This window comes from Oncorhynchus kisutch, linkage group LG2 (genome assembly GCF_002021735.2).
Source record: "Oncorhynchus kisutch isolate 150728-3 linkage group LG2, Okis_V2, whole genome shotgun sequence".
NCBI lineage: Eukaryota > Metazoa > Chordata > Actinopteri > Salmoniformes > Salmonidae > Oncorhynchus > Oncorhynchus kisutch.
Window position 1 is genome coordinate 54,639,967 of NC_034175.2, and position 27,891 is coordinate 54,667,857.

Consider the following 27,891-nt stretch of genomic DNA (forward strand, 5'->3'; position numbering starts at 1 on the left):
AAATAAATTTGATTTGATTTGATTTAGTCTACTAGTCCTAATAAGGACAGACATACCAAAGAACACACCAAGCTAAACATAAGGGGCCCATAGGATAAGATGGGCATGTATTCTTTTTGGGACATGAAGAGGTCCTGTCACCATTATAACTTAACTGAAAGCAGATATGGGCATTATTGGGTGTGAACAAGCAGGAAGCACAGATTGAAAGATAATGGTGGCAGATGGACTGAGGGAAGTAACTTAATTTGCATGTGGTATGGACTCATATGTTGTATGTGTATAAATACAGAGCCAGTGCTCTGGAAAAGTGTGTGTTCCGCGGACAATCTAGGCTTCTGATATGTTCGTATTAAAAGCCTATATTGAATTCACAAGTTTTTGTAAACTCTCCACGACAGTTGGAAGGCAGTATTGGAGCTATAATGCACACAAGTAGCCAGGCAGTATTGAAGCTATAATGTGTGTGTGTGTGTGTGTGGTACCGGTTTGTGTGTGTGTGAGGTCTGGGGTGTAACAGCATCCTCCAGGCTCTCATCTGGACTGTCCTCAGGGTCTGACAGCTGAGACAAGAGGTCCTCCTCATCTATAGACAAACAACACATTACTGTGAACACCATGGGTTGCTCTGTAACAGGCTACATATCATATGTGTAGTGAATACATAACTACACCTGCAGGCTACATGCATGTATATATATTTTTTTAATGTTACCTTTATTTAACTAGGGAAGTCAGTTAAGAACAAATTCTTATTTACAATGACGGCCTACCCCGGACAACGCTGGACCAATTGTGCACCGCACTATGAGACTCCCAATCGGCCGGATGTGATACAGCCTGGATTCGAACCAGGGTCTGAGATGCAGTGCCTTAGACCGCTACGCCACTAGGGAGCCTAACATGTAAGTTGGATATGATCAGGACAACATAGAAAATCAGGGAAATCATGACTTAGCTAGGGGAAAGGTCCGTTTCTATTAGAAATTGCCTAAAAAGCAAAAATTCCTGATTAATCAAGGAAAAATCCCATCCCAGGGATCACCCCTTCAATTAAGTGGATTTGGCTATTTCAGCCACACCCGTTGCTGACAGGTGTATAAAAATGGGGACCCAGCCATGCAATCTCCATAGACAAACATTGGCAGTAAATTGGTCTTACTGAAGAACTCAGTGACTTTCAACGTGGCACCGTCATAGGATTACACCTTTCCAACATGTCAGTTTGTCAAACGTCTGCCCTGCTAGAGCTGCCCCGGTCAACTGAAAGTGCTGTTATTGTGAAGTGAAAACGTCTTGGAGCAACAACGGCTCAGCCACGAAGTGGTAGGCCACACAAGATCACAGAACGGAACCACCGAGTGTTAACGTGTAAAATTAATCTGTCATCGGTTGCAACACTCAAGACAGAGTACCAAACTGCCTCTGAAGCAACATTAGCACAAAAACTTTTCGTTGGGAGCTTCGTGAAATGGGTTTCGATGGCTGAGCAGCCGCACACAAGCCTAAGATCACCATGTGCAATGCCAAGAATCGTCTGGAGTGGTGTAAACTCGCTGCCATTGGACTCTGGATATGTGTTCTCTGGAGTGATCATCCCGCTTCACAATCTGGCAGTCAGACGGACAAATCTGGGTTTGGCGGATGCCAGGAGAACACTACCTGTCCCAATGCATTGGTGGAGGAGGGACAATGGTCTGGGGCTGTTTTCCATGGTTTGGGCTAGTCCTCTTCGTTCCAGTAAAGGGCAGTCAATGCTACAGCATACAATGACAATCTAGACGATTCTGTGCTTCCTACTTTGTAGCAACAGTTTTGGGAAGGCCCTTTCCTGTTTCAGCATGACAATGCCCCCATGCACAAAGCGTGGTCCATACAGAAATGGTGTGTTCTGTGGCAGAATTTGACTGGCCTGCACAGAGCCCTGACCTCAATCGAACACCTTTGGAATGAGTTGGAACGCCGACTGCAAGCCAGGAGTAATCACCCAACATCAAGGCCAACCTCACTAATGCAAGTCCCTTCAGCCATGTTACAACATCTAGTGGAAACCTTCCCAGAAGAGTGAAGGTTGTTATAAAAGCAAAAGGGGGGGGGACTAATTCAATATTACTGCCCATGAATTTGGAATGAGATGTTCAACGAGCAGGTGTCCACGTACTTTTGTCATGTAGTGTACCTTCTATGGTCTTGTGGGTGTCTCCTCTTCCTCTCCACAATAAGCCTTCCTGTGTGGGGTCTGAGCAGAGCCCGCCCATCTGACAGGTGACACACCCCTGGCCACTCCCCTCCGGTTCCTCCCATGCTGCTTGTAGCTGCAATCTGGAATAACACAGCAGCCAAGTTAAAGCAACAGACTGGAATTCCCCTTGTCTGAAACCACCCTCCAAACCCCCATAGGATTACAAGGCTTGGTTAGAGAGTAGCCTATAATAACATATCAGTCTAATGTTGAACTATTAATCCCATTAGGTTAGACATATTCCTTCTCAACGCTTTCCCGCTTCAGTTCTACAAACAATCAAGGTCTTTGTTTTAGGCCTGTTTCATTGTTAGGATTACAGATATGTTGTTCGGGGTTGGGCGGCTGATAATTACATAGATGTCATCTGTAGTGTGGGCTGTAAGGTTGCAGGACTGAACAGGAAAAGTGGTACTGAATCCTAAATAATGCCTCAAACTGCCACTGTCGTGCTGCCTGCCTGTCATGGCCAGATAAGCAGGACAATAACTGCAGCTTTCATCTCTCAACATCTTCCCCTCTCCCCCACATCCCTCTCCTACCACATCTCCCCCACATCCCTCTCCAACCACATCTCCCCCACATCCCTCTCCTACCACATCTCCCCCACATCCCTCTCCTACCACACCTCCCCCACATCCCTCTCCTACCACATCCTCCCCCACATCCCTCGCCCACCACATCTCCCCCACATCCCTCTCCTACCACACCTCCCCCACATCCCTCTCCCACCACACCTCCCTCTCCTACCACATCCCTCTCCTACCACATCTCCCCCACCTCATCTCCCCCACATCCCTCTCCCCCACATCCCTCCCCCACCACATCCCTCTCCTACCACATCTCCCCCACATCCCTCTCCTACCACACCTCCCCCACATCCCTCTCCCACCACATCTCCCCACATCCCTCTGCTACCACATCTCTCCCAACATCCCTCTCCCACCACATCCCTCACCCACCACATCTCCCCCACATCTCCCAACATCCCTCTCCCACCACATCTATCCCACATCCCTCACCCACCACATCTCCCCCACATCCCTCTCCCACCACATCTCCCCCACATCCCTCTCCCACCACATCTCCCCACATCCCTCTCCCACCACATCTCCGCTGCTACCACATCCCTCTCCCACCGCATCTCCCCACATCCCTCTCCCACCGCATCTCCCCACATCCCTCTCCCACCAAATCTCCCCCACATCTCCCTCTCCTACCACATCTCCACATCCCTCTCCCACCACATCACTCCCACCACATCACCCCCACATTGCTCTTCCACCACATATCCCCCACATCCCTCTGCTACAACATCTCTCCCACATGCCTCTCCCACCACATCTATCCCACATCCCTCTCCCACCACATCTACCCCACATCCCTTTCCCACCACATCTACCCCACATCCCTCTCCCACCACATCTTCCTCTCCCACCACATCTCCCCACATCCCTCTCCCACCACATCTTCCCACATTCCTCTCCCCACATTCCTCTCCTACCACATCTCCCCACCACATGCCTCTCCCACCACATCTCCCCCCCACATGCCTCTCCCACCACATCTCCCCACATGCCTCTCCCACCACATCTCCCCACATGCCTCTCCCACCACATCCCTCTCCCATCACATCACCCCCACATCCCTCTCCCACCACATCCCTCTCCCACCACATCTACCCCACATCCCTTTCCCACCACATCTTCCTCTCCCACCACATCTCCCCACATTCCTCTCCCACCACATCTCCCCACATCCCTCTCCCACCACATCTTCCCACATTCCTCTCCCCACATTCCTCTCCTACCACATCTCCCCACATCCCTCTCCCACCACATCTTCCCACATTCCTCTCCCCACATTCCTCTCCTACCACATGCCTCTCCCACCACATCTCCCCCACACATGCCTCTCCCACCACATCTCCTCCCCACATGCCTCTCCCACCACATCTCCCCACATGCCTCTCCCACCACATCCCTCTCCCATCACATCACCCCCACATCCCTCTCCCACCACATCCCTCTCCCACCACATCACCCCCACCACATTCCTCTCCCACCACATCTACCCCACATCCCTTTCCCACCACATCTACCCCACATCCCTCTCCCACCACATCTCCCCCACATCCCTCTCCTACCACACCTCCCCCACATCCCTCTCCCACCACATCTCCCCACATCCCTCTGCTACCACATCTCTCCCAACATCCCTCTCCCACCACATCCCTCACCCACCACATCCCTCACCCACCACATCTCCCAACATCCCTCTCCCACCACATCTATCCCACATCCCTCACCCACCACATCTCCCCCACATCCCTCTCCCACCACATATCCCCCACATCCCTCTCCCACCACATCTCCCCACATCCCTCTCCCACCACATCTCCGCTGCTACCACATCCCTCTCCCACCGCATCTCCCCACATCCCTCTCCCACCGCATCTCCCCACATCCCTCTCCCACCAAATCTCCCCCACATCTCCCTCTCCTACCACATCTCCACATCGCTCTCCCACCACATCACTCCCACCACATCACCCCCACATTGCTCTTCCACCACATATCCCCCACATCCCTCTGCTACAACATCTCTCCCACATGCCTCTCCCACCACATCTATCCCACATCCCTCTCCCACCACATCTACCCCACATCCCTTTCCCACCACATCTACCCCACATCCCTCTCCCACCACATCTTCCTCTCCCACCACATCTCCCCACATCCCTCTCCCACCACATCTCCCCACATCCCTCTCCCACCACATCTTCCCACATTCCTCTCCCCACATTCCTCTCCTACCACATCTCCCCACCACATGCCTCTCCCACCACATCTCCCCCCCACATGCCTCTCCCACCACATCTCCTCCCCACATGCCTCTCCCACCACATCTCCCCACATGCCTCTCCCACCACATCCCTCTCCCATCACATCACCCCCACATCCCTCTCCCACCACATCCCTCTCCCACCACATCTACCCCACATCCCTTTCCCACCACATCTACCCCACATCCCTCTCCCACCACATCTTCCTCTCCCACCACATCTCCCCACATTCCTCTCCCACCACATCTCCCCACATCCCTCTCCCACCACATCTTCCCACATTCCTCTCCCCACATTCCTCTCCTACCACATCTCCCCACATCCCTCTCCCACCACATCTTCCCACATTCCTCTCCCCACATTCCTCTCCTACCACACCTCCCCACCACATGCCTCTCCACCACATCTCCCCCACACATGCCTCTCCCACCACATCTCCTCCCCACATGCCTCTCCCACCACATCTCCCCACATGCCTCTCCCACCACATCCCTCTCCCATCACATCACCCCCACATCCCTCTCCCACCACATCCCTCTCCCACCACATCACCCCCACCACATTCCTCTCCCACCACATCTACCCCACATCCCTTTCCCACCACATCTACCCCACATCCCTCTCCCACCACATCTCCCCACATTCCTCTCCCACCACATCTCCCCACATCCCTCTCCCACCACATCTCCCCACATCCATCTCCCACCACATCTCCCCACATTCCTCTCCTACCACATCTCCCCACCACATGCCTCTCCCACCACATCTCCCCACATGCCTCTCCCACCACATCTACCCCACATTCCTCTCCCACCACATTCCTCTCCCCACATTCCTCTCCCACCACATTCCTCTCCCCACATTCCTCTCCCACCACATGCCTCTCCCACCACATCTACCCCACATCCCTCTCCCACCACATCTACCCCACATCCCTCTCCCACCACATCTTCCTCTCCCACCACATCTCCCCTTATCCCTCTCCGACCACATCTCCCCACATTCCTCTCCCACCACATCCCACCACATGCCTCTCCCACCACATCTCCCCCCCACATGCCTCTCCCACCACATCTCCCCCCCACATGCCTCTCCCACCACATCTCCTCCCCACATGCCTCTCCCACCACATCTCCTCCCCACATGCCTCTCCCACCACATCTCCCCACATGCCTCTCCCACCACATCCCTCTCCCATCACATCACCCCCCACATCCCTCTCCCACCACATCACCCCCCCCCCCCCACATGCCTCTCCCACCACATCTCCCCCCCACATGCCTCTCCCACCACATCTCCTCCCCACATGCCTCTCCCACCACATCTCCTCCCCTTATCCCTCTCCCACCACATCTCCCCACATGCCTCTCCCACCACATCCCACCACATCTCCCCCCCACATGCCTCTCCCACCACATCTCCCCCCCACATGCCTCTCCCACCACATCTCCTCCCCACATGCCTCTCCCACCACATCTCCTCCCCACATGCCTCTCCCACCACATCTCCCCACATGCCTCTCCCACCACATCCCTCTCCCATCACATCACCCCCACATCCCTCTCCCACCACATCTCCTCCCCACATGCCTCTCCCACCACATCTCCTCCCCACATGCCTCTCCCACCACATCTCCCCACATGCCTCTCCCACCACATCCCTCTCCCATCACATCACCCCCACATCCCTCTCCCACCACATCACCCCCACATCCCTCTCCCACCACATCCCTCTCCCATCACATCACCCCCACTTCCCTCTCCCACCACATCCCTCTCCCATCACCCCCACATCCCTCTCCCACCACATCACCCCCACATCCCTCTCCCACCACATCCCTCTCCCACCACATCACCCCCACATCCCTCTCCCACCACATCACCCCCACAGCCCTCTCCCACCACATCCCTCTCCCACCACACCTCCCCCACATCCCTCTCCCACTACACCTCCCCCACATCCCTCTCCTACCACACCTCCCCCACATCCCTCTCCTACCACACCTCCCCCACATCCCTCTCCCACCACATCTCCCCCACCACATCTCCCCACATCCCTCTGCTACCACATCTCTCCCACCACATCTCCCCCACATCTCCCAACATCCCTCTCCCACCACATCTCCCCCACATCTCCCACCACATCCCTCACCCACCACATCTCCCCCACATCTATCCCACATCCCTCACCCACCACATCTCCCCCACATCCCTCTCCCCCACATCTCCCAACATCCCTCTCCCACCACATCCCTCACCCACCACATCTCCCCCACATCCCTCTCCCACCACATCTCCCCACATCCCTCTCCCACCACATCTCCCCTGCTACCACATCCCTCTCCCACCGCATCTCCCCACATCCCTCTCCCACCACATCTCCACATCCCTCTCCCACCACATCACTCCCACCACATCACCCCCACATTGCTCTCCCACCACATATCCCCCACATCCCTCTGCTACAACATCTCTCCCACATGCCTCTCCCACCACATATCCCCCACATCCCTCTGCTACAACATCTCTCCCACCACATCTATCCCACATCCCTCTCCCACCACATCTACCCCACATCCCTCTCCCACCACATCTACCCCACATCCCTCTCCCACCACATCTTCCTCTCCCACCACATCTCCCCACATTCCTCTCCCACCACATCTCCCCACATCCCTCTCCCACCACATCTCCCCACATCCCTCTCCCACCACATCTCCCCACATCCCTCTCCCACCACATCTCCCCACATTCCTCTCCCACCACATTCCTCTCCCCACATTCCTCTCCCACCACATTCCTCTCCCCACATTCCTCTCCCACCACATGCCTCTCCCACCACATCTCCCCACATGCCTCTCCCACCACATCTCCCCACATTCCTCTCCCACCACATTCCTCTCCCCACATTCCTCTCCCACCACATTCCTCTCCCCACATTCCTCTCCCACCACATCTCCCCACATGCCTCTCCCACCACATCTCCCCACATTCCTCTCCCACCACATTCCTCTCCCCACATTCCTCTCCCACCACATTCCTCTCCCACCACATTCCTCTCCCCACATTCCTCTCCCACCACATTCCTCTCCCCACATTCCTCTCCCACCACATGCCTCTCCCACCACATCTCCCCACATGCCTCTCCCACCACATCTCCCCACATTCCTCTCCCACCACATGCCTCTCCCACCACATCTCCCCACATGCCTCTCCCACCACATTCCTCTCCCCACATTCCTCTCCCACCATTCCTCTCCCACCACATTCCTCTCCCCACATTCCTCTCCCACCACATTCCTCTCCCCACATTCCTCTCCCACCACATTCCTCTCCCCACATTCCTCTCCCACCACATTCCTCTCCCACCACATGCCTCTCCCACCACATCTCCCCACATGCCTCTCCCACCACATCTCCCCACATGCCTCTCCCACCACATCTCCCCACATTCCTCTCCCACCACATGCCTCTCCCACCACATCTCCCCACATGCCTCTCCCACCACATCTCCCCACATCCCTCTCCCACCACATCTTCCCACATTCCTCTCCCACCACATTCCTCTCCTACCACATCTCCCCACCACATCTCCCACCCACATGCCTCTCCCACCACATCTCCCCCCACATGCCTCTCCCACCACATCTCCTCCCCACATGCCTCTCCCACCACATCTCCTCCCCACATGCCTCTCCCACCACATCTCCCCCCACATCTCCCCCCCCACATGCCTCTCCCCCCCACATGCCTCTCCCACCGCCTCTCCCCCCCACATGCCTCTCCCCCCCACATGCCTCTCCCACCACATCTCCCCCCACATGCCTCTCCCACCACATCTCCCCACATGCCTCTCCCACCACATCCCTCTCCCACCACATCACCCCCACCACATCACCCACCACATCCCTCTCCCACCACATCCCTCACCCACCACATCCCTCTCCCATCACATCACCCCCACATCCCTCTCCCACCACATCACCCCCACCACATCACCCACCACATCCCTCTCCCACCACATCCCTCACCCACCACATCCCTCTCCCACCACATCCCTCACCCACCACATCCCTCACCCATCACATCACCCCCACATCCCTCTCCCACCACATCACCCCCACCACATCACCCACCACATCCCTCTCCCACCACATCACCCACCACATCCCTCTCCCACCACATCCCTCACCCACCACATACCTCTCCCATCACATCACCCCCACATCCCTCTCCCACCACATCCCTCTCCCACCACATCACCCCCACCACATCACCCACCACATCCCTCTCCCACCACATCACCCACCACATCCCTCACCCACCACATCACCCCTACCACATCCCTCTCCCACCACATCACCCCCACATCCCTCTCCCACCACATCCCTCTCCCATCACATCACCCCCACATCCCTCTCCCATTACATCCCTCTCCCATCACATCACCCCCACACCCCTCTCCCACCACATCACCCCCATCACATCACCCCCACCACATCCCTCTCCCACCACATCACCCCCACATCCCTCTCCCACCACATCACCCCCACATCCCTCTCCCACCACCCCCACCACATCACCCCCACATCCCTCTCCCACCACATCACCCCCACATCCCTCTCCCACCACATCACCCCCACCACATCACCCCCACATCCCTCTCCCACCACATCACCCCCACATCCCTCTCCCACCACATCACCCCCACATCTCTCTCCCACCACATCACCCCCACATCTCTCTCCCACCACATCTCTCTCCCACCACATCTCTCTCCCACCACATCACCCCCACATCTCTCTCCCACCACATCACCCCCACATCTCTCTCCCACCACATCTCTCTCCCACCACATCACCCCCACATCCCTCTCCCACCACATCTCTCTCCCACCACATCTCCCCCTCAAGCGAACGAGACAGGGTGATCTTCCACATAATAGCAAATGTCAGTAGAATATTCCTTGTGATGTTTGTTTTTTAGATCAATAATTGTCTATGTGGGGTGATTCAGGCTGACAGGAAATCGAGTGGAGCAGAGTGAGTTAGGTCTCTAAAACTAACCCAGCATTCTCATTAGCCATGTGCCAGTGCCCCAGCCCCTCAAGCCAGCCCTTCTCTCCAGCCACAGCGCACTGCCTCAGAACCGCTCCCTTCAGCCCAGTGAGGATCGTTAGGAATCTTTAGGATCGTTAACCCCCCTGCAGTCAATAGCCAACAGAGCAAGCAGCGAGGAGCAACAGGAGAGTAATGATTAGACTGGCTAACTCAGAGCTTACTGCTGTGAAAGTCCCCTGGTGAGATGACAAAAGAGAATTATAGCCAATGCATCTACACTGGTAGCTCAGTAGGAGTATTTACACAAGATAGCAGCATAGCTGAGATCACTGTCAATCTATTACTTTAAATGAGGAAGAACAAAGAAAAATCCCTGACAGGTTTCAGGGGACACTGTTGGTTTTAAGACGGGTCATACTGTTTTCTGAAACCATTAGTAATAGTCTATTAGATGCTACTCACTGAACCCTGATGGAGAAGTGTGTCCCCTGTCCATACAGCTGTGGTGGTAGTAGACATGACTGGACTCTGTCTTGACCGGTAGTAGAGGTTGCTGGACCCAGTCCTCTCTGAGCAGGGCAGCGTTCTGGAGGTGGTGGGACAGAAGGCTATCTGTGGAGAGGAGATCCAGACCAAACCTGCTGACTGACTGTATTAGGTTTGAAGAGGGGACTAGAAGAAGAAGAATATTCTAGAATATTATGAATTGAACAATGAGCATGACTCTCTGAATCGCTCCACCTACCTCACTACATACTAGAGCAGATACGGCCCACAATGAATTTTGTAAAAAATAATAATCGAAATCCCGATGTGGCCCTTGAGCCAAACAGTCTGCCCACGCCTGTACAATTAAGCAATACGGCATGTGGGGGTGTGGTATATGGCCAATATACCATGGCTAAGGGCTGTTTTATTGCACAATGAAGAGTGCCGGTTTACAGCCCGTAGAAGTGGTATATTGGCCATTTACCACAAACCACAGAGGTGCCTTATTGCTATTATAAACTGGATACCAACGTAATTAGGGCAGTAAAAAAATAAATGTTTTGTCATACCCGTAGTATACGGTCTGATATACCACGGCTGTCAGCCAATCAGCATTCAGGGCTCGAACCACCCAAATTATAAGAGCCAATACACCAACTCCTAGCCAGTTCCCAGTAATAACCTCATCACAGTACAGCAGTGCGGAGTAGAGCTGACAGCTGCATTGTTGATTTGACACCCCTGTCCCATCTTAATAACTCTACAGTCTACATTCCATATACAACAGAGAGAGCTGTTTTGAGAGTGAGGGTACGTGGGATTTAACCTCCACAGCACAATACATAGAGTTACAGGAAAACACAGACCAGGGAAGGTGATTTAAAGGGCTTGAGAAGGACAGGGAAACAGAATACATGTTTTGCAGAATACACTGTGCTGTATTCTATATTTCACATCTGTAAATGGACAATAATATGCGTATTGGTGTTCAACATACAAAGTCTTAAAGCTACAATATGTATGGTATCTTTTTGGGATACCCCACCAAATTCACATAGAAAGTTGTTATAGATCTGTCGTTCTTAATTGAAAGCAAGTCTAAGAAGCAGTAGATCTGTTCTGTGTGCTCTATTTCTATGGTTCCCATTCTTCAGTTTCCTTTTACTTTCAGTTTTGTACACTAGCTTCAAACAGCTGAAAATACAATATTTTTGGTTATGGAAAATATATTTCCGAGCAGTTCAAATCAGTGTTTCCCTTTACTGGTCCTACAGTACCCCCAACAGTACACATTTTAGTTATAGCGCTGGATTAGTAGACAAGTTGGATCAGGTATGTTTGTCCAGCTTTACAATAAAATGCGTACTGTTGGGGGTACTCGAGGACCAGGGTTGGGAAACACTGGTTTATATGTTACAATGATTCTCTTCACGATACGTGCTTGTTTTGTCACATATACTGAAATTAGGCAAACTATTAGAATGTTAGCGACCACGAACCGGTGGAGAGGTTTCTGCATAGTGCAGCTTTAAATGCTTTGAATGAATCATCACCTTAGAAAGCTCGGCCCATTTCATTATGTTAAGGCTTTAAAACAACATCCACATCAACCATGTTTTCCACTCAGTTTCAACCTGTTGTTGAACTTCTTCCATCAAATTGATCAATCACAGTGAGGTGAGTTTTAAAAGCACATACTGTTTAGATAAGGGTTTGATGTGATTTTTGATTGCATTTGCATTGACATCATAGTGGATGGTGGGACAATAGAGCCCTGAGTATCAGACTGTTAGGACCTGATGGAGGGACAATACAGCCCTGAGTACCAGACTGTTAGGACCTGATGGAGGGACAATACAGCCCTGAGTACCAGACTGTTAGGACCTGATGGAGGGACAATACAGCCCTGAGTACCAGACTGTTAGGACCTGATGGTGGGACAATACAGCCCTGAGTACCAGACTGTTAGGAGCTGATGGAGGGACAATACAGCCCTGACTACCAGACTGTTAGGACCTGATGGAGGGACAATACAGCCCTGAGTACCAGGCTGTTACGACCTGATGGAGGGACAATACAGCCCTGACTACCAGACTGTTAGGACCTGATGGAGGGACAATACAGCCCTGAGTACCAGGCTGTTACGACCTGATGGAGGGACAATACAGCCCTGAGTACCAGGCTGTTAGGACCTGATGGAGGGACAATACAGCCCTGACTACCAGACTGTTAGGACCTGAAGGAGGGACAATACAGCCCTGAGTACCAGGCTGTTACGACCTGATGGAGGGACAATACAGCCCTGACTACCAGACTGTTAGGACCTGATGGAGGGACAATACAGCCCTGAGTACCAGACTGTTAGGACCTGATGGAGGGACAATACAGCCCTGAGTATCAGACTGTTAGGACCTGATGGAGGGACAATACAGCCCTGAGTACCAGACTGTTAGGACCTGATGGAGGGACAATACAGCCCTGAGTACCAGACTGTTAGGACCTGATGGAGGGACAATACAGCCCTGAGTACCAGGCTGTTACGACCTGATGGAGGGACAATACAGCCCTGAGTATCAGACTGTTAGGACCTGATGGAGGGACAATACAGCCCTGAGTACCAGGCTGTTAGGACCTGATGGAGGGACAATACAGCCCTGAGTACCAGGCTGTTAGGACCTGATGGAGGGACAATACAGCCCTGAGTACCAGGCTGTTAGCAATCTGACAGCCGTTTGAGCATGTCCAGAGTGCATAAGAGGAGATTACCGTGACCCAACTGTCATTTGGAATATTAATACAGTCACCACAAAATACCTACATACAGTCCAGTTAGCCTTACACAAGAACACAGAGTATCATATCGTCTGTCAGCACAGGGAGAGGAGTACCTACCTGAGGAGAGAGGGAGAACAGGGAGTGTCCTAAAGCCACTGGTCCTGGAGATCAGGGTGCTGCCGGAGGAACAGGCTGGGTCAGAACACAGGGCCAGGGGGTCACAGGACACAAAGGTGGCACAGAGGGAGGAGGAGAGGGAGGCTGAGTCCTGCAGGAGAGAGGAGGGATGAATAAAAACTGTCATTCAGATTGTAGAATAACTTACTCTCTACACCTCCAGGACCTGTGGATACAACTGATTTAATGAAGGAAACTATTATTAAACGCAAACCACCTGTGGCTCTTGAAGATAGCAACACTTTCAGAGACAATGACCACCATATGAAACTCATTTACAAAGGCCATTCCGATTAATCAGTTGTCCTCTACCTAGCACCTTTTGTTTTTGGGGGGTAGAGACTAGAGCAGGGATCAACTAGATTCAGACGCTGGACGATATTTTTCTTGAGCGGATGATCAGGGGGCCGGAACATAATTACTAATAATTTGTAGACTGCAAATTGACCACAAGAAGTCCAAGCAGATATAATTTCACCAAAACAATCATTTCAAACCTTGCTTACATTTGTGTACAATCACGTGTCTCTGGGAATACTTGGGAACAGATTTCCCAAATTAAAATCACTTGTTGCTGATTTCCTGGTGTTTTTACAGTCTTATGTCCAACAATAAAAATTCTACTAATAATTAGGCCCGCAAGCCGCCAATTTGGGAACCCTGGACTAGAGGGTCAGCAGCAGGGCTGAGGAGATACACTGGGGGAATGTCCCAAATGGCACCCTATTCCCTATATAGTGCACTACTTTGGACCAGAGGCTTATGGGCTGTGTGTGTAGCAGGTTGAAGCCCTACATCCGAGCAGGTTGATATTTAAAGCTCAGAACAGACTAGATGGATGATGATGCCAGTCTGTTTCTGCTCTCTTGCCAACTCATCATAGAACTGGTCTGAGGCAAAAACACAAACAGTTCTGGAACCAGGCTAGACCAGACCAAACCAGTGGCAGGGAATAGCAGTCATGCAGGATTTGACATAAAAAATGCACTGCTCCACTTTGTCTTGTTCAACTGCTACACAGAGCTCTTCACATCATCAGGATTAGACTATTATGTATCAATCAGAGACTGCTTGTGTCTAAATGACACCGTTAGGGACACAGCAGACACAGCTCTCGAATCCTAATTTAATTTTGGATATTTTTTTTTTCTTCAACCCTCTGACATTTCATTATTGGCAGCCAACACTATCCTCTAACCTCAGGTTGGGCCAAACGCGTGGAATAAAGACATGCACTGTATTTCAGTCTTGTGTGATGCCTTTAGCCAGGCATCAGCATCACACATTGAGGATGTGGTGGTTAGTGATTTGCCTCCTGAGTGAGAGGTGAAGATCAGGGGCCGTATGTAGGAGTGCTAATCTACAATCAGGTCCCCCCGTCCACATGATCATATTCATCATGATCTTAAAGGCAAAACTGATCCTAGATCAGCCCTCCTACTGTGAGATGCTTTATGAATATGGGCCCAGAGGTAAAAAAAAAGGTCCCTACCTGCTGTCTGTGGGTGGTGTTAATGAAGAGTCGAGGTTTGTGATAGGTCACCAGGGGTCGTGTACGGGCTGAGACACAGGTGGCATCCACTTGGAGGAAGTGCGGCCTCCTGCGGTTCACTCTCCTCCTCTTGGGTCCCTTCTGGGAGAAGGGGTCACATCCTCCCAGGAGCAGGCCCCTGCATGGGGACAACAGACGACGACACTCAGTGCACTGCCATTTGGGACTATACAATGTTTGACCAGAGCCCTGGTCAAACGTAGTTACCTATGTAGAGAATAGAGTGCCATTTGAAATGAACCTTTAGTCACTGAACTCACACCATTTTAGTCAGTCAATACACACAGCAGTCCCTGAAACAACTCAAACAAGATCTAGCCTAGTGCTCCCAGATATGATCTATATTTCCATGACATCCAAGGCGGCATGGGAGTCAGAGAAAATTAGAAATTGAGGGTAGCATCAAAATAGTTCAAAATAGTTCACTACATAGGGAATAGGGTGCAATTTGGAACAAATCCATAGACTTAATTATTGAGAGTAAAAAAGACAAGAGGAAGGAAGAACTTCAGCTTAATGTTATTGATCCAAATCATAACCGGACACAAAACCTTTCCACCGGTTGTTTTAAGGATAGGGAGCATGTTGAATATCATAGTGGTGGATAGGAGATCTGAGGTCCTCTCTGGGCTGTAGAGTACGGCTTTGGCCACTACTTTCTACCAGGACCCATCTCTCTATATTGCGCAATACTTTTGTCCAGATAATTATGGGCACTGGTCAAAAGTAGTGCACTATATAGGAAATAGGGAGCCATTTGGGCCTAAACTAGTGGATACTGACTCACTATGGGCCTGTAATTTCCAGCCTTGGTGGGATATTTATGTTTCCCTTTGTTACAGGAAGTCAACTGATTTAGTTAGTTACCCTCCCTGGCCCTCCTCGACCCCGCCTCCTGGTCCTCTTTGGAACGGGCTTGAAATATCTTGGATCAAAACTAGACAAACGGTGTGCTCAAAATACTTCTCTGCTGTGCTGTCTGGGACAGAAATACAAACAGCAGCTCTGAAGAAGTCCTAGAGTACAGCACCCCTGAGGATAGTCAGTACCATCCAAAAAACTCAACCCCAGCTTTTTAGAGGGAGTGGTGGTGCCTTATAACAGGGCTGTCTAGAAGCCATTATGTCACATCATTTACATTTGAATTAAAAACAGGTATGAAATTAGATTCTACAGAATCTAATCTCTGGCATCTAAGTAATCCATATAATTTTTTATTTCGTATGGAAACATTTGATGTGGCTTTTGATTGCAGTTTATCTGCAGGTTAAATGATGAATTTAAACCCTTTAATGCCACTCAGAATGGAATTTAATACACTGATGTCTGCGCGCACCACACACCTACTAGATATCCCTCCAGAAAGGAGCCCATGTTGGCAAAAAGTTGTATTTTTAGGGCTAGCTCTTCACCAAAGCTATAGCCTACTTGGCTCTTATAACACGTAGGTGTGCTAGTTTAGCAATAAATCAGACAGATTTATTAGCATACTGGCTAGGGCTAGGCTATGGATGGCTGAAGCATCGGGTTTCCCATCTGCATTTGTTAGGCTATCCAAAGTTTTCAGAATTTTGGTTTCGATATCAATCCAAAAACAAACCTAACATGCAACAATTTCAATGATTTTACAGAGTTACAGTTCATATAATGAAATCAATCAACTGAAATAAATAAATTAGGCACTAATCTATGAATTGCACATGACTGAGCAGGTGTGCAGCCATGGGTGGGCCTAGGCAAACCCACTTGGGAGACAGGCACAGCCAATCAGAATGAGTTTTTACCCTTCAAAAAGGCGTTATTACAGACAGAAATGCTCAGAAAGGCTGGTCGCAGGTGATCCTGCAGGTGAAGAAGACTGATGGTCCTGGGCTGGCGTGGTTACATGTAGTCTGAAATCTGCCAATTTCTCTAAAACGACATACATTCTCTGGCGGACATTCAGTCAGCATGCCAATGCAGGCTTCTGATTCAGCACTGCTCAAACACAGATTTGTAGAATCTGTAGAATCTGGTGTGTTAGAGTGTGGCTGGAACAAAAGACTATACAGCCAGTAGCTCTCCTGTACGTAATTATGCTAGAACGTTTTCACATTAGCCTAAAATAATTCAGTGTATAAAGTATCAAATGGCTATACTTCGAAGCAAGGTAGCTACGTGGGAGGGGACGACTGACTTATTCCAGGGCCAAGTAAGAAATTAAAGATGTTAGCCATTTCATCTAACATGTTAAGGGAATGCATTATAGATATTATGAAGTGCAACATGTCAAAATAGGATCCAGAATCATCTAATATATTTCTGGCTCTTTAGAGATTCATTTCTTTAATGTTTTTTGGGCATATTGGCCTAGGCTACAGCCTATGTGACATAATTTACCACCTGAGGAAAAAACATTAGCTAGATTGCTAAATCTTAATATAATATTGTTGCTTTAGCCATGCAATTGATATAATGATAAATGTCCTACAAAAACTTCCCATTGGTAGGCAGGTCTATATAGACTACCACTGCAAATGGCATGCGCCGCTCCGTTTACATACTGTGTTTGTAAAGTCATGTTATTTCCTCTATATTGACAGTTGAGAAATAATTGTTATACTTAGATAAAGCTGAGACTCAGTCGTTTTTAAAAAATGAGTCTTTCCTGAAATTATATTTTGAAATGTTGCTTAACTGTCACTCCGTGTGTAAAGGGGGGAGCGGGAGTAAGAGCCAGCAGCAAAACAGGGACAGGGCAGATACTGTGCTTGCATTGCAGGAAGCAGGATAATGCACATTACTCTTGACCAAATAATGGTTTTAGAACACACAAAAAATCATCAGGAACGTTGTGTATTCTAATCACTGAAATTACCGACGTAAGCAAAAAGGGCAATGTCAGTGTCGGTCATTTTCGGCTTATCATCTCAGCTCTAGTTAGTGTTGTCCAACAAATTGTACAGGCTTCCTTTCTCTTTCTTCTCTGGCAACGGGCAGACTCGCAATGGCACACGATGTTACACACGCATACACACAGAGGCGCACATGTAGATAGCCGTCTTGAGTATTATTTCATCTTACATTTAGTTTATTTTTCCATGGTGGCAGCAATTAAGCAGCGGCACAATAACGCAAACACTGTAGTCTTCTCTGGCAGTCAGTGATTGACAGCCCAATTGATTTTCACCATGACATAGTATGCAACAGAGGCACAGGGTGCAGCTATTATAACAGAATAAATATTTTCATTGGCAAAGAGGTGCCTATTAATTAGAGAAAACACAGGCTTAGTGGGAATATCTGGTTTTGCCATGATAGTGGGTTAAGGTCACCATTACCCTTTTCACACTACTGGGCCAAACGGAGTCGAGCCAAACCAAGCTGTACTGTATTGTACTGGGCTGGCCTGGTTACGCAGCTACCATAGGTGTTGGAACCCAGGAAGAGTAAGGTGATTCTATAAACTAAACTGTGCAGGAGAGGACAATGTGGGCTGGCAGGGTGTATTGTGTGTGTACCTGCTGAAGGCTCTCTTGGTCTGTCCTTTCCACCTCCAGGAGTCTTTAGAGATTGGAGAGGAAGAGGGAGAGAGGTTCAGAGGAGGCATCAGGCTGTTGACGATTTGGCTCAGTTGGGCACTCTGAGAGGACAACACAACACATCATCCTCTACACAGTGCCATGAAAACATATTTGACCCCTTTGATTCTCTATTTTTGCATATTCTTTCATACTAAATGTTATGACATCTTCAATAACTGGTTGTGCTGCAATGATTGCAACCAAAGGCTTCATGTAGTTGTTGATCAGTCTCAAATCGCTGTGGAGGAATTTTGGCCCACTCTTGCATGCAGACAAAATGTTTGCTGCCATTCTACACATTTTGCAATGGGGCAGAGAGAAGATTTACCTATTTTATAACTCATTTCATGCAACTCTACTCATTTTGCCATGGCACAGAGAGGATAATTAGCTATTTTATAACTAATTTCATGCAACTCTACTCATTTTGCCACGGCACAGAGAGAATTAGCTATTTTACAGCTAATTTCCTGCAATTGTAAAAAAATATATATCTGGGTGAGACTGACTAACAAAATTGTTAATCCTTTTCCAAACACACCATTTCAATGAACTAATTAAACCTCGGGGCGTGCCTACCTGGGCCTTACCTTGGTGAAGGTGATCTGTTTGTGCAGGTCCTCCAGCTGTTGGATGCGTCCCTCGAGCTCTGCCACACGCAGCTGTAGCCAGGTCCATCTGCTGCCCGCCTCAGCCCTCTCCTTCTGCCACCTCCACTCACAACCAGGCCTACTGAGACAGAGAAGCGAGAGAGAGAAAGGGTAAGACAGACCGTGAATAGAAGACAGATGTGCTAATGCTGCCATTATGTTTAGCGTAAGACCAGACAAGCATATTCATTTCTCTAGGTTTTGTATGATTTTTTTTTTATCAGATGAAATACAAAAACTCTTCCTTGAAACAGGTTGAATGGTTGGAGTGTGTGTATGTTTACTGACCTTTACAATATAGATAGCCCAACAGAACAGTAGAGGCTGAGGACATATGGTTGATGATTACACACCAACAAATACACTATGACCTACATTATTCACCCTATTAAAGCATCAGATGAAAATGCTGCTTTTGCATATCAGCTTCTTCGTATTGGTGGCAGATACTGTAGGCTAATGAGGGTAAATTGTTCTTATGCTAGTGACACTAGTAGGAAGTCTATCTAGGTCACAAATAAATCACCAGCAAGCTGTGCCTGTGTGTAGGTTTCCATGGAGCTCCTGACTGCGTTCCACTATTCCTCTGGTGTAGGCTAGCTAGCTGTCTGTGGCAGACACTCCACAGTCCAGTTAGCTTTAGTTACCATGGCTCTGTGTAGCGGCCCTGGGAATGCCAGGAGCAAGCCACTTCAAACAGAGTGGACAACTAAAGGGAAAGGTTATCAGACCGGCTGGGTCGGCTTGAATGGTGGGGCATAGACCACCACACTAACAAACACAGGCCCAATGCTGTAGCCTCTCAAACTAAAACCTCTACATTTGGTTTCATTTCACAACAAGGAAAGTGAAAATGACTTTTGACATCCCTTGAGTTGTAGGATAGGTGGTGGAACTTGTCCACACTCTTGTAGAAGTGTAAGCAATAGAGAGATGTCACCTCCATCCCCAGGCAAGCAATCTCTCCTCTCCAACACAATAGCAGGCGCTGGGGCCGACACAGTGGAGAGGAGGCGAGAGAGGACTGGAGCAGCCATCCCCTTCCAGGTTGTAACAAACAAACAGCCCACAGTATCTGGGCACTATCTCCATTCTCCAGAAGGACACTGCTGCTGGCCAATGGAAAACACCCCCCCACCCACCTATTCTATACTGGTGGGGCAATTCTAAAGCCTACTCTTGCAGCTACACACGTTTTCAGCCCTGAACCCAACTGAGCAAAAAAGCTGAGCTCTGCTTTCTTAAAACACTGTTATTGCTGTAGTTTGGGGCATAAAGTAAAGCCTACAGGGTGTGCCCCTCATGTCACTTTCCAGGAATTAGCCTAGTCTGCCACGGTCACTCCCAAGTCAAACTATGAACATACAGTGGACAAAAATTAACAGTTGTAACCACACTGTTTTCACATTGTCGAGAGGCCCAAAATAGCCCATCCACTCCGAAACATATTCCCGGGGGAGGATGTATGCCATAAACTTTCCCCCATGGAGGAGCTAATGGAAGGAAGGCCACAAAGACAGACCCTTCTACCCCAAAGAAATGTAATGAATAGAACAGACTTGGAACGATTCTAGTTTAAAAACAGAGAGACTTTAAAACAGAATTTAACCATTTGCAACAATTCAACAACATGCAGCAATTTCTATGATTTTACTGAGTTACAGTTCAGATATGGACAGTCAATTTAAATAAATAAATGAAGGCCTAATGTATGGATTTGACTAGACTAGGAAAGCAAATATGCATCTGTTGGTCAGACACCTTAAAAAAAGGTAGGGGCGTGGATCAGAACTTGCCTCATGCAGCACAAAACATCTCCTTCGCATTGAGCTGACCAGGCTGTTGATTGTGGCCTGTGGAATTTTGTACCACTCCTCTTCAATGGCCGTGCAAAGTTGCTGGATATTGGCGGGAACTGGAACACGCTGTCGTACATGTCGATACAGAGCATCCCAAACTTGCTCAATCGGTGACATGTCTGGTGAGTATGCAGGCCATGAAAAACTGGGACATTATCAGCTTCCCAGAATTGTGTAAATAAACATGGTGATGGCAGCGAATTAATGGCACGACAATGGGCATCAGGATCTTGTCACAGTATCTCTGTGCATTCAACTGCCATCAATAAAATGAAATTGTGTTCCTTGTCTGTAGCTTATGCCTGCACATACCATAACCCCAGTGCCACCATGGGGTACTCTGTTCCCAACGTTGACATCAGCAAACCGCTCACCCACACGACATCATACACGTAGTCCACGGTTGTGAGGCCAGTTGGACGTATTGCCAAATTCTCTAAAATGATGTGGCTTATGGTAGAAAATGTTTACAGACTGCTTTACTCATTTCATTTGTATATACAGTATTCTATTCAATGCCATTCCGACATTGCTTCTCCTAATATTTATTTCTTAATTCCATTATTTTACATGTGTGTATTGTTGTGAATTGTTAGATATTACTGTACTGTTGGAGCTAGGAACAAGCATTTCATTACACCCGCAATAACATCTGCTAAGTATGTATGTGTCCAATAAGATTTGATATGAACATTCAATTCTCTGGCAACTGCTCTGGTGGACATTCCTGCAGTCAGCATGCCAATTGCACGCTCCCTCAAAACTTGAGACATTTGTGGCATTGTGTTGTGTGACAAAACTGCACATTTTAGAGTGGCCTTTCATTGTCTCCAGCACAAGGCGCACCTGTGTAATGATCATGCTGATTAATCAGCTTCTTGATATGCTACACCTGTCAGGTGGATGAATTACCTTGGCAAAGAATAAATGCTCACTGAACACGGATGTAAACAAATTTGTGGACAACATTTGAGCGCAATAAGCTTTTTGTGCGTATGGAACATTTCTGGGATCTTTTATTTCAGCTCATAAAACATGGGACAAACATTTTACATTTATAAAAAAAAATCAGTGTAGAACATTCATTTGCGCAAGATCATAAGACATGAACATCAGTGGTGTATTTTCCTTGAACTTTCTGAAGAGGCAACAGCACATGCCCCTGTCTGTGTGCGCGTGTTTGTCTATCACCTTGTGTAGAGGTTAGCGATGAGGCTAATATAATGAAAGTCTTCTGGTAGTTGGTAAGGCTTTCCCAAAACCTTCTCAATTAAATATTAACTACAATGTAGCCTAAGCCTATCTGGCAGAATGATATCATAATTATTTGCGTCAATTCAGTTGCCATTTGTTTTCACAAATTACAAAACACATGGACGCTAGCGAAACATTGATAACCAAACAAGTTACACCGCAAAATCTACATTTCTTACATCTTTCCCAGACCTCTAAAGTGGTCTTAGTGATGTGGTTTACGCATTGTTGTGGACTTAGAACAGGGTTGGGCAACTGGCAGCCCATTTTGTAGGCCCCGAAGATCAATAACAAAATAACAATAAAAAGTCAGGGTCTTAACTTACTGTTGAGAGGTACAATTTCAAAATGTGGTTGTGCATTAGCATTTTTTCTCGTTGGGTCAGTCAGTCTAGTATTGTCACAATATCAGAATATTTCATTTTAACCCGATTGCAGGTTTAGTATCACGATACCAAATCAATGCCACGGCAAAAAAAGAAAGCACACAGTTTAAGTCACAGAACGGCACTTGATCCACACGGATAAACTCAGCTACTACGCTGTTCAAACGTTGAGCATCTTTTGAGTTCAATATCATATCATTGTTCTACGTCAAACATTTTCAGAGACGGCAATGTATGCATTAAATAATCAATTAGGCCTCGTTTTTACAAATCTAACAATTTATTTGAATGGTACATCTCTATTGATAAACTGAGTAAATCAAGATGTAGCATAGGGCTATTCACAATACAGGTGAATGCATAACCTAGTCAATAGAAGTGTGTACATGCATTGAGTTATTGAGTTGGTTTTAGCTGATTTCAAGGGACCACAGATGACAATCTGTTTCCCTTCGATTTGGGACTTATTTGATTGTACTGATCAACATTTGCATAGAAGTAGCTTACTTTAACCAACACCGACATCATTCAGAAGGCAAGAAGGGGGCGGCCCGTTGGAGCCCTATTCCCACAGAGTCCGTTTCAGTGCTGACAACTTATCGACTTTGTAGATAGATTTAGAGAGGTTTCAGACCCCTCCTGCAACTTTTATTGGTAAACGAGTAAAGCGGCAAATGTAGCTACTTTTTGAGGCTGCCCCAGCGACTTTTGGTTGATTTGGCGAGTTCGAATACAGCAGGTGTAGACCTTACAGTGAAATGCTTACTTACAAGCCCTTACCAACAATGTAGTTAAGAAAATAGCTTTAAAAAAAGTAAGATAAGAATAACAAATAATTAAAGAGCAACAATAAATAACTTCCCTGTTTAAGCGTGTGCAACACTGTGTCCTAGCTAACTTGCCAGTTAGCGATACTGTGTGCTAGCTAGCTTGTACCGGAGTACTCCGTAGGACTAGCTAGCAAGCACAGTGTCCTTCGCTCCCGCCTGCCCTCGTCGTCGTTAGCTGAACTGCGGGAAAACAGTGTCCGACAGTGGAGGGTGAAAGCCACTGTCTACCATTTTCACCATCACCTCTTGTGGGGTTTATCGCCGGTTGGCATCCAACGTTATGGTACCTATTGTTTGGAGCGCCCCCTCCTCCCGCCTGTCTTAGCTTAAGAAATTGACCGACAGAAGTACATTATATAAACAAAAGTACGTTGACACACTTTCAAATTAGTGGATTGCCCGTTGCGGACAGGTGTATAAAATCGAGGACACAGCCATTTACTCTCCATAGACAAACATTGGCAGTAGAATGGCCTTACTGAAGAGCTGTGACTTACAACGTGGCACCTTCATAAAATGCCACCTTTCCAACAAGTAAGTTCCGTCACATTTCTGCTCCGCCAGAGCTGCCCCGGTCAACTGTAAGTGCTGTTATTGTGAAGTAGAAACGTCTAGGAGAACAACAGCTCAGCCGTGAAGTAGTAGGCCGAGTGCAGAAGCGCGTAACGAGTGAAAATAGCCTGTCCTCCATTGCAATACTCACTACCGGAGTTCCAAACTGCCTCTGGAAACAACGTCAGCACAATAACTTTTGTCAGTAGCTTCATGAAATGGGTTTCCATGACCGAGCAGCCGAACACAAGCCTAAGATCACCATATGCAATGCCAAGCATCGGCTGGGGTGGTGTAAAGCTCGCAGGCATTGGACTCTGGAGCAGTGGAAACGCATTCTCTAGAGTGATGAATCACGCTTCACCATCTGGCAGTCCAAAAGACAAATCTGGGTTTTGCGGATACAAGGAGAACGCTACCTGCCCCAATGCATAGTAACCACTGTAAAGTTTGGCGGAAGAGGAAAAACGGTCTGGGGCTGTTTTTCATGGTTCGGGGTAGGCCCCTTAGTTCCAGTGAAAGGCAATCTTAACGCTATGACATTCTAGACAATACTGTGCTTCCAACTTTGTGGCAACAGTTTAGAGAAGGCCCTTTCCTGTTTCAGCATGACAATGCCCCCGTGCACAAAGCGAGGTCTATACAGAAATGGTTTGTCGAGATCGGTGTGGAAGAACTTGACTGGCCTGTAGAGCCCTAACCTCAACCCAATCGAACACCTTTGGGATGAATTGGAATGCTGACTGAAAGCCATGTCGCCCAACATCAGTGTCTGACCTCACTAATGCTCGTGGCTGAATGGAAGCAAGTCCCCACAGCAATGTTCCAACACATAGTGGAAAGCCTTCCCACAAGATTGGAGGCCAATGCCCATGATTTTGGAATGAGATGTTCTGACGAGCAGGTGTCCACATACTTTTGGTCATGTAGCACATGTTAACACTATATAAGTCATGGCAAAATGAGTAGAATTGCATGACATTTGGTATAACATTGCAAACTTTTCTCTGTGCTCAAGGCATAATGTGTAGAATTGCAGAAAACTTGCTCCAAAACATTCCTCTACAACCCATGGCAAAAATGTGTAGAATTGGAGGAAATTAACTTTAAACTAACATTTAAAGATGGGGCCAGTACAATGTTTTGCCCGTGACGTGGGGGCCCACCAACCAAATCTCGCATAGGTCCCCCAAAAGGCCAGGTTCGGCCCTGGATACTGGTAAAATGCATTTAGTTAAGTCAGTTTGTAGTTTAACAGCACAAATAGATTGACTGTGCAAATCAATTGACTGCATGTGTGGGTATGGATGTGGGTACGCAGACCTGCGAGCCACTGCAGCCACTCATGAGTTCAGATTTTTCGTGGCCGCCACACCCATCACAGTTACCCATCTCTGACTGAGAAAGTCAACAGCATTTAATGTTCTATAAAAAAAATGTTTAAAAAATTGAGAGTGAAAACCTGACCAGAACAAAAAACTGAAACCTGGAAAAAACAGAGAAAACAAAATCAGGCAAAAAAATAAAACTTTAATAGGGAGCTATGTTTAGCCTATGGCAATATTTTTGCATCCCAGTAAAGCCTGAAATACAACACTATCATTCTTACTCAACTTAACTACAGATTGTGTTTCTCATGAGTAATAAAGAACATTATAATTACAGCATATTACCAGAATGTCTCTCTTGCTCCCTCTACTCACACTGGTTGAGACCTGGTCCCCCATTTCTGCTCAGGCGCCAATTCTTCATCTGAGCTGCTCTCTGTGGCATCAGAGTCTACAGCCTCCTGCACCGTGCGCAGCACAGCCTGGGCATAGCTGGCAAACTCCTGGATGTCTTTAGAAGACGATGGGACTGAGAAGGTTTGCAGTAGGGCAGGCCCCTGTGTCCTGTGGCTCTGTGTACCTGTCGGTCTCTGCCCCATGGCTGTATCAAAGGGTTTGGTGTCAGCTGGGGGTGTGGGGGGACCCGGGGTCTCCCTGCCCTGCATCTTCTTTAGACCCTCCAGCTGGAAGATGCAGTGGCGAGAGATGTGGTCCCCTAGCAGAGCCTGGAGCCTCCTCTGGATCCGTCCAGCCTGTCCGAACAGGGCTGCTTGTTGGGAGAGATGCCACCATGTCTGCTCTCTCACTGCCTCCTCCACCATTGCAGTCACAGGCTGCTCCTGGCCTTGGCTCCTAGTCCTTTTGGTCCATGGCTGGGCTAGAGCTGTGTCTGTGCTGATGGTGCCCCCCTCCTCCTGCCTCGCTATGCCAGGTGTGGGGACAGCAGGGTTGTACTGGGACATGAGATCCCCCTGGCAGTGTTTTGTAGGTGACTGGGGGATATCATAGCCATCTGGTCCATAGCCACTGAGCTGACACTGCTGCTGAACCACACCTTGGCTATTGTGTTCAGTGACGCGAACAAAATACATGTCTTGTGCACCTGGACAGTCCGCCAGGGAATTCTTCAGGTTTTTGTTGAGGAACAAGAGGTTGCACAGGGAACCAGGGCTGGAGAGAAGCACTGTGTTGTACTGTTCAGCCGAGGCCTGTAGCAGAGGGGACAGGAGCGACTCTGAAACCTCAAGGAGACTTGTGTCAGAGAAAAAGTGGTCCAGAAAGGGCAGAGAGGAGAAGTTCAGCCACACATTCTGAGCATAGCTGCCCTCCTTTAGTTTCAACTGATGATCACACTCAATGTTGAGCATTTCCCCATCTGCATCCATGTTGCTGAGGGCGAGAGTGGTCGCCAAGTGGAATGCATTGGGGGTCTTTGGAGAGCTTGTTTTTTTTTAAATTATTTTTTATTTTTTATTTTTTAATTTTTTATTAACAACAAATCAATACATAAAGCACATGAGGGAGGTTTTGGAGAGCTTGGTCAGGGCTGGGACCGTTCCCTCTTCTCTGTCACACCAGGGGATGTCAGATCGGTCTCAGACTTTCCCTAGATCAAATAATAAAACACTATCAGCACTTCATCCTCCAAACTGAAAATTAACTAGATATACTAAAAACAGCAAATTATGGGTAGAAAAACGTTAAGGTAGTTGGATACATTAGCTTACATATAGAGAGAACAATGACGACCGAAAGAAACAAACCACTAGAAGTTGGCACTGTCACTATTAGCCACCTAACTGCACTGTTAGTTTACGTCATGGATGGCAGTGGCTCAAACAAGTCAATGAACTGACAAGGAGGAAACGGATTACATTTACAATTGTCTTACTGCAGAGAGACATCCAACCTAATCGATTTATTTAGCGAAGTTACATAAATAGTTAGTACCGAACAACAAGGCCGTTGGCAGGCGTAAATCAATAAGTTTCACAGCTTTCTGGAACACACAAATAACTTATCGACCATCTTCTTCCTACGTTACTCACCTTGAATGAAAATCGACAGGATCCACGAAAAAAAAATATTCTTGAAGCCTTGTGTTGTGACAAGCTAAGCTTTTCTCCTCATTTGACACATAAACCGGTAACCGTTAACGTATGGCTAGATAGTTTATCAGAAGATCTTTCGGTTGACAGTCCTTTCTCCGCGGTTTTACATAGGACCATAGATCCGCAGCTGCTCTGTGTTTGACGTTGAGTTGCTGCCTGAGTGAGTGAGGGTTGGGGGCGTGGATTCGTCCATGGAGGCAAGTCTATGCAAATATCATG

The 27,891-nt window shown here is 48.3% G+C and overlaps 1 protein-coding gene across 2 annotated transcripts; it reads right to left on the reverse strand.

Moving 5' to 3' along the window:
* Positions 1–27,856, reverse strand: kansl1l (KAT8 regulatory NSL complex subunit 1-like). 2 transcript variants are annotated; one of them, XM_020457725.2, is made up of 9 exons: positions 27,610–27,856; positions 25,937–27,167; positions 19,293–19,434; positions 18,640–18,761; positions 15,080–15,257; positions 13,528–13,678; positions 10,609–10,758; positions 2,180–2,322; positions 1–586 (listed from the first exon to the last, which is right to left on the reverse strand). In XM_020457725.2, exons 2-8 carry the CDS (start codon positions 26,944–26,946, stop codon positions 2,183–2,185), a joined length of 1,893 nt encoding a protein of 630 aa, XP_020313314.1. In that variant the 5' UTR covers positions 26,947–27,167; positions 27,610–27,856; the 3' UTR covers positions 1–586; positions 2,180–2,182. The 2 variants fall into 2 exon arrangements, with proteins under 2 accessions (XP_020313314.1, XP_020313321.1); XM_020457732.2 differs by having other exon boundaries at positions 2,162–2,322.
* Between the last annotated feature and the right edge of the window lie 35 nt (positions 27,857–27,891).

Excerpts from the sequence above, each read along its gene's own strand:
- kansl1l (XM_020457725.2), bottom strand. The coding sequence starts at position 26,946 with ATGGATGCAGATGGGGAAATGCTCAACATTGAGTGTGATCATCAGTTG. Across the intron at positions 15,258-18,639 it reads ACCAAGAGAGCCTTCAGCAG|GGGCCTGCTCCTGGGAGGAT; the intron begins GTACACACACAA and ends GTCCCCATGCAG. Across the intron at positions 10,759-13,527 it reads TGTTCTCCCTCTCTCCTCAG|ATAGCCTTCTGTCCCACCAC; the intron begins GTAGGTACTCCT and ends TCCTCTCCACAG.